At 55.1% G+C, this 7,816-nt stretch overlaps 1 protein-coding gene across 1 annotated transcript; it reads left to right on the forward strand.

Moving 5' to 3' along the window:
* Positions 1–5,699: 5,699 nt before the first annotated feature.
* Positions 5,700–7,321, forward strand: LOC133229870 (interferon lambda-3-like). The gene is made up of 5 exons (XM_061386630.1): positions 5,700–6,141; positions 6,413–6,490; positions 6,803–6,946; positions 7,052–7,135; positions 7,223–7,321. The coding sequence occupies exons 1-5, from the start codon at positions 5,956–5,958 to the stop codon at positions 7,319–7,321; spliced, it is 591 nt and encodes a 196-aa protein (XP_061242614.1). The 5' UTR covers positions 5,700–5,955.
* The last annotated feature ends 495 nt before the right edge of the window (positions 7,322–7,816 follow it).

The raw sequence follows: 7,816 nt of genomic DNA on the forward strand, positions 1-7,816 counted from the left end.
TTTATTCATTTACTAATTATAAAACTATTATTCATTTGCTGTTGAAAATTGGAATTGCAGACATGTTTTTCTCAACCATTGTTAACAATAATTATAGCTGATACATGCTGAGCACTTCCTGAATGAAGAATCCCATGGACAGAGGAACCAGGCGGACTACAGTCAGTCAGACATGATTGAAACAACTTAACATGCACACACATGAAATAATACTCTAAGGAAGACAGAATTTTTCTAAGACCCAGATGAGGAAAAAAGCTGAAAAACAGAAGGGAGGGATGTTTGTGCAAGGAAAGAGAAAGAAAAAGACAGGGAGAGAAGACAGGATGTAATGACAAAAGAGCGTGATGGAAGAGCAAGCATTAGAAACCCTAGTATGAGCTCCTGGAGGGCAGGCACTTGTATTGGTACCTCTGCCAAGCTTGCCACTTCCAATTGAAGGCAGTGGTGTGTTTTCAGTTCATCACTAGAGAGCGAAAGAAAGATCAACACACGGAAAATACAGAGTCCAGAAAGCAAACAATAGCAATTGGCTCAGGAGCGAGGGTCAGGTAGAGTCATCGCTGGCACTGGCCCAAGGCGGGTAAAGTCCACACACGCTGGCCACTGGCCAGCACTGACGTTGGGAAAGCTTACCCTGCACCGGGAAGCCCGGTTGCTCACTGGTCCCAGTTGAAACACTTAAAAGCCACCTTGGAGGGTGCAGGCACCGCCGACCCAGGTGGGCACCACTCTGGACACCACTCAGAGGCCAGTGGAAGACAGGCCCTGCTGCAGTGCCAGGCACCCAAGCCACAGTGCAGGTGAGGAGTGAGGGAGGAGAGGCTGAGGGTAGGAGGGGTGTCAGGACCCCCCTTGTGTGATCAGCGTCCACTCTGTGAGTGACAGTCCTTGTGCCAGTCTAACCAGAGGCAGGGGCTTGGACTCAGGGCCTTCTCTTTGGGCCGCCTGACATCTGTCGCCTCGAGCAGGAGCAGAGATGGGGCGGAATGGCACAGCCGCCGCAGCCATCGGGCTGTGGGTTTTGGTGAGCCCGGCACTGCCTCCTCTCACGTTATCGCTCCTTGGACCCCTTGGCGCTGCTGGCTGTCAAGGCGCTGAGGGACCACTATGTGAATGATGCTCAGAGGCCCTGGTCCCCCCCCCTCCCCGACCCCCAGACCCTCCGGCCCTGGGCCCTCCAGGCTCAGAGACACTAGTCTTTGGCCCGAGGGGCGCTCATGTTCTAGCGTCCAGCAGGCACATCTCTGATTTCAGGGTCCACAACTGTGACTCTGACGTCTTCCTGGGTGTCCCGTGGTCGGCTCATATACGGCCTTGGTGAGGGTCACGGAGGGGCGCCCACTCCAGGCGGACTTAGCTCCACATCGAAGTGCCGGCTCCGCACCGGGAAGGCGGGAGCATTACAGCTCCGCACACTCATCAGAGCGCAGCCTGGTTCAGGACACGAAAAACACCACCGTCCCGACCAGTCCTGATCCACGTCCAGGAATCCTCGACGTCCCCAGTGCTCCAGGGGCCCTGGCCAGGAGGCCCTGCGTCACCCCAGCTCTTGTCCCGCAGGAAGAAGAGACGCTGAGCTGGGGGCCTCGCAAAGGCTCTATCCTCCCGAAGAGGAACCCTCCGCGGCTGTCGGTGAGGCCCGAGGCCGGCGGGATTGTGTGTGCGGTGGGGGGCGACTCGGGCGCCACCCCGTCTAACTCCAGCCCGGTTCCCTCAGTCCTGTGCGATGCTCCGCCGGGTGGCCCGCGACCTCGCCGACGCCCAGGCCGTGCTGAGCAGCCTGCCGAGCCCCGAGCTCTTCCCCGGCGTCGGGCAGACCCTGGAGCTGCTGGCGGCCGCGGGGCGGGACGTGGCGGCCTGCGTGAGTGCTCGGCGGCCTGGCCCCGCGCCGCTCCCGGCTCGCTCTGCGCCCCAGGTCTCAGGGCCACGACCCGCACCGCGAAGCTGTCCCACTGAGCCCGGAAACGGGCACGGACACGAATGGCATCCTCCCGGCTTTGCTCTGCGGCCGGAAGGATGAGGGTCCGAGTCACCGGGGAGGGGACGGGAGGCTCGGGTCTCCACCGCCTTCGCTGACCTCCTTCCCCGCTCCAGCTCGAGCTGGCCCGGCCAGGCTCCTGGAGGAGGTCCCCGCGGCGGCCCGGGAGGCGTCCCAAGACTCGCCGAGCTGTGAGTGGAGCCGGCGCGAGCGCGGCTGGACCGCAGGGAGGACCGCGGGAGGTGGAGACGGGGCGGGGGTCGGGCTTGCAGCCCTGAGCGTCTGGAGTGGGGGGGGGGGGGGGGTCTCACGGGAAGAAGAGTCCTGACTCAGCCCCGCCCTGCCTCCTTCCCGGGCTGCAGGAGTCGCCTCGATGCCACGAAGCCACCGTCATCTTCCACCTCCTGCGCCTGCTCGCGTGGGACCTGCGGCTGGTGGCGCACGCGGGGCCTTGTCTGTGATGCCGCCGCCGCTCCGTCTGGACCCGGAGCGCTCAGAGCGCCGGGCTGCGGGCGCCGCCCTCCTCCGTGGTCTCACTGAACCAGGGGGTCTCTCAGCCTCGACCCGTATGCGCTGGTGCCTGAGGCCCTCTTTCCCCAAAGACCAGGAAGAGTCCTCGGAAACCAGCGGTATTCCCGTGGGATGCGTTGCCCTAAGAACCTCCCAGGAAAAGACTGGAGTTCGTGTCTGCCTTGGTCGCTAACCACCACCACAGACCATGGACCGGTTTCTATTTCTGTAGTTACAGGAACCCTGTCCCATGACAGGTTCCAATCCCAGCTTTGAACCTTCCGTGGTCACCTTGAGAGTCCATAAATCTGTGACTCTTGGACCAGTTTCTACTTCTGTAGTTACAGGAACCCCTGTCCCATGACAAATTTCAATCCCAGCTTTGAACCTTCAGTGGTCACCTTGAGAGTCCTTGAATCTGTGACTTTTGGAGCTCCTGGCTGGGGAGGCTTCATTCCCTGAGGGACTGGATAGTGAAGGGGCCAAAAGTCCTGAGAAGCAGTTGTTTTTTTTCTTTTAATTCCGTAACTTGTGTGTTTTGTATTAATGAAGTTTCTGTGTGTATTTGCTATTTTGTCTTCTGTTGTCAGTTTATTGCCAATTATTAAATTTTTTTTTTTTTTGCATTTCTGTTGGTTATTTCTCCTGTGATCATTGGGGGGGGGGGGGGCTGTTGATCACAAAATGCTGAGACAGGGAAATCAGGTGACTTGAGTTTCAGTTCTGTTGTTGCCACTTCATAGCTGTGTGTCTGGACAAATTACTTCTCTTTGAGCTCCAGTTTTTTCATCTATGCCATGACATTATTACACGTCCACTGCAGTGAGTAATATATATTGAGATAACGTTTCCAAAGCTTCCAGCTGAAGTCACAGAATGGCCTTAATGACTGGTCTCCATTAAACCACCATGCACATAATACACAAGAACCCTACTTCTTCCATTTGTCCTGACCTGTGGATGGGCAACCATTGTCGTGTCGTCGTGGTGAAGTCGCTCAGTCATGTCCAACTCTTTGCGACCCCATGGACTGTAGCCCACCAGGCTCCTCCATCCATGGAATTTTCTAGGCAAGAGAACTAGAGTGGGGTGCCATTTCCTTCTCCAGGGCAACCATTGTAGCCAAGTGCAAAGATTGTTTCCCAGGGTCTCATAGGTAGTGATCAGAACTACGTTTGAACCCAGAATATTTTCCTCCAGCTCCAATGCTCCTAACTACTCCCATGAACTTCCTTTCTAAGAGAAACAGTATTTAGGAATTTTCAGATAAACAGTCAATTTTCATGATTCATTGTTGTAGGGATATCTTTTCCCCTGATATGCTGCTGCTGCTGCTCCTAAGTCGCTTCAGTCATGTCCGACTCTGTGTGACCCCTCAGACAGCAGCCCACCAGGCTCCCCTGTCCCTGGGATTCTCCAGGCAAGATCACTGGAGTGGGTTGCCATTTCCTTCTCCAATGCATGAAAGTGAAAAGTGAAAGTGAAGTCGCTCAGTCGTGTCCGACTCTTCGGGACTCCATGGACTGCAGCCTACCAGGCTCCTCCATCCATGGGATTTTCCAAGCAAGAGTACTGGAGTGGGGTGCCATTGCCTTCTCCAGGGGATCTTCCTGACCCAGGGATCAAACCCAGGTCTCCTGCATTGCAGGCAGACGCTTTACCCTCTGAGCCACCAGGGAAGCCCTAAAAGCAGAGGATGACCCTGATCTTTTCCCTTGATATAAGATGCGTGCAATTGACAGAATCTGACCAGAACACTTGTAGATGCCCAAGGCACATTCCCGTGGTTGCTTTGGAAACATGATTATGCATTGGAGCTCATAGATATTCCCAGATGAGGACTGTGGGTCACCCTTTCCAGGCCTCCATACTTTCTGTTGGAGAAATCCATTCCCTCTAAGTCCAGATCTAGCCACACTGGGGCTGTTGAGTGCAGTAGTTACTTGTCTGCTGTCAGATAAAACTCAGTTCACATCCTGCCCTCACTAGTTATATGCTGTGTGGCCTTGAACAACTTTCTTAACCTCTCTGAGTCCCTGCAATATCTTCTGTGTTTGAAATGTAGATAAGCATGGATGTCTTTGGTGCTATCATGAGTATTCAAGACCACACTGCAGCAGAGACATAGACAGGCTCACAAAAGGAGGAGGTTCTCTCTCTTTTCCTTGTGCACTGACTGTTCCCTTTTCTTAGAAGGCTCCCTCTCAGATCTCCACGGAGCTGCCTCCCTCACTTCCTTTAGGGCTGCCCTCAAGTGTCATTTCATTACCTTATTTAGTGCAACTTTCTCTTCCATTCTACTCTCAACCCTGGTTCATTTCTTTCATTTTCCATTATCTGATGCTATCTAACATAATACATCCCACATGCCTAACCCCCCCATCCCATACTCTCTGGTACCTTTTTCTTGTAAATGGCTCCATGAAGGATTATTTTATGTCTTTCATTTTCTTCCAATACTGTTTTCTTGGCACCTTAAAAAGAATCTGACCCAAAGTGGGGAGTAAATAATTACTTAGTGAATGAAGGCATTTTTCTCAAGCCCATCTGATTTCTCTGAAGTCTTAGTCACACCCCAATTTCATAGCAGATCCTCCTATTCCTGGGTCCCTCTGTACCCGACAATCAGAGAACAGGTTAATGCAGACTCCACCCCTCCCCTATTCTGTCACTATCCATAGGTGGGGAGGGGCTGGTCTCCTCTCTTAATTCTAGAGTGTTTGTGCCTTTCTGACCCACTCTTCCCACCCTCAACAGCACCTCTGGACCTTCTCTCATCCTCTGAACAGCCTCCCTCTTGGAAGGTCCATGTTGTTCAAGGTAACACCTTCTACAAGTGCCTTTTCCTTCTATTCCCCGCACTGGGGCATCTGCAAAAAAGAAACTTCCTCTGTCCCCTCCCCACCCAGTCCTAAATCAGCCTGGTCTCTATAGGAGACCCGCCCTTGTGGGGCTGAAGCTACTCCAGTCCTGATTTTGTCTTCATTACTCACTTCCTCCGAGGTGAGAACCAATCAATGTCAGTTTCTCTTTCGCTCAGTTGCTCACCTGGCTCACTGGCTCCACCCTGCTCTGGGCTTTCCAGTGTTAGCCTGTAGCTGTGTTTTCACTTTTCCTACATCAGCTGGGATTGCCCGGCTGCACAGGCTAAAAGCTGCACCATGGAGCTCAGGCAGCAGTTACACCTCAGACCAGACAGAGCTGCAAGTTCAGAGATACGAACGGAGCAACGAGCCGAGATCCAGAAGAGGAGGCTGAAGTCAGAGACGCCAGACAAGACTGAGATCCCAGGCAACAGCCTCAGAGTGGACACTTGATCCCCCATTCTGACAGAGACCAGAGAGCAGGAATGAAGCTGGGTGAGCCCCCGCACCAGTGTCTGGGACCCTCGCCTCCCCAGAGCCTGCACCCTCACTCCCTGACGCCCTCCCTCCCCTCACCTTTCTATGCTTCCTTAACCAGACATGGCCCCGGGCTGCACGCTGGTGCTGGTGCTGATGCTGACGACCGTGGCGCTGAGCAGGACAGGAGCAGTTCCTGTGCCCTCTGCCCCCAGGGCCCTCCCACCTGCCAGGGGCTGCCACATGGCCCAGTTCAAGTCTCTGTCCCCTCAAGAGCTGCAGGCCTTCAAGACGGCCAGGGATGCCTTTGTGAGTCTCCCCACCCCTCCTGCAGTGGGTGAGCCCCCAGCCCCCTCCTGTGGGTTCCTAGACTACCTGGGCTGCAGGCAGGTCTGCCCCCCCTCCACGGGGCTGACCTCCCCCCTCCCCACAGTGGGCGATCTCCTATCCTGCACTGGATGAGCCTCTACCATCTTTGGGAAGATAACCTCCCCTCCTCTGTTGCTGGCCATCCTCCGGTCTCCCTGGGGTCCCCCCTCCGTCCCTCCGGCTGTGATCCGACCTTGCCCTTGCTCTCTAGGAAGACTCGTTCTTGCCAAAGGACTGGGACTGCAGCACCCACCTTTTCCCCAGGACCCGGGACCTGAAGCACCTGCAGGTGAGTTGGGAGAGTCAGCCCCACCTGCCCTCACCTGCTCTGGCTCCGCAGGTGCCCCCTCACCTCCTCCTTCTCACGTGTCCTTCTCTCCCTGCCCTCCCCAGTCCTCTCCCACAGCTTCCGCTCAGCCAACCACGTGGACTGTGTCTCTCACCTGACCCTGCTTCCGCTCCCTCTGTCCCTCCCCCTGTCCCCCTCACCTGCCCCCCTCACCTGTCCCTTCACTTGCCCCCCTCACCTGCCCCCCTCACCTGCCCCCTCACCTGGTCCCTCTCACTTGCAGCTCTCACGTGTCTTCTGTCTCTTCCTCAGGTGTGGGAGCGCCCTGTGGCTCTGGAGGCAGAGCTGGCCCTGACACTGACGGTCCTGGAGGCCATGGCTAACTCATCCCTGGGCCACAGCCTGGAGCAGCCCCTTCTCACGTTGCAGAACATCCACTCCAAGCTCCAGGCCTGTGTGAGTGTTGCGGCCCCGGGCCGGGTCTGGGCTCTGACTGCCTGGACGTCCCCCTCGGTCCCCGGCTCTGCCTCACAGCCTCACCCCTCTCTCCTCTGCCCACAGGTCCCAGCTCAGCCCACAGCAAGCTCCAGGCCCCGGGGCCGCCTCCACCACTGGCTGCACCGCCTCCAGGAGGCCCGGAAGAAGGTGAGTGAGTGGAGAAGAGAAACTCATGCCCGGGGCAGCTGGGATCCCAGGCATGGGAGATACTGAGCCATCCCCCTCTTCCCTCAGGAGTCCCAGGACTGCCTCGAAGCCTCTGTGATGTTCAACCTCCTCCGCCTTCTCACCCGGGACCTGAAATGTGTTGCCAGCGGAGACCAGTGTGTCTGACCCCAGAGACCTGCCTGCAACCTGTCCTACCTTTTTAGATATTTTTTTTATGCATCAAAATCAGTTTTTTTTTTTATTTATTGCCTCCAAATAATTATTTATTTATAGATGACATTTCTCAAACTCAGACCCAGTATGTTTATTTTTCTACTTTTTATAAAAAACGTACAAATAAACAATGAGAAAATGATACTTCCTTTGGTGTGGGTCTCTGTACTTATGTATGTGAATTTTGGGGGGAGGGCGCCACAACAAATTCTCACAAACTGAATGACTCCACAGAACACAAATTCATTATCTCACACTTACACAGGTCAGGAATCTGGGTGGGCTTGGGTAGTTTCTCTGCTGTGGGTCTTACAGGCTAAGTCAAAGTGTGGCTGGCTGGATAGTTTCAGAGGCTCAGGAAAGGATTCCCTTTCAAACTCATTTAAGTTGTCAGCAGGATTCTGTTCCTTATGGTTGTCAGACTAAGGTTCCATTTCCTTTGCCGTG

This window comes from Bos javanicus, chromosome 18 (assembly GCF_032452875.1).
Source record: "Bos javanicus breed banteng chromosome 18, ARS-OSU_banteng_1.0, whole genome shotgun sequence".
Classification (NCBI taxonomy): Eukaryota; Metazoa; Chordata; class Mammalia; order Artiodactyla; family Bovidae; genus Bos; species Bos javanicus.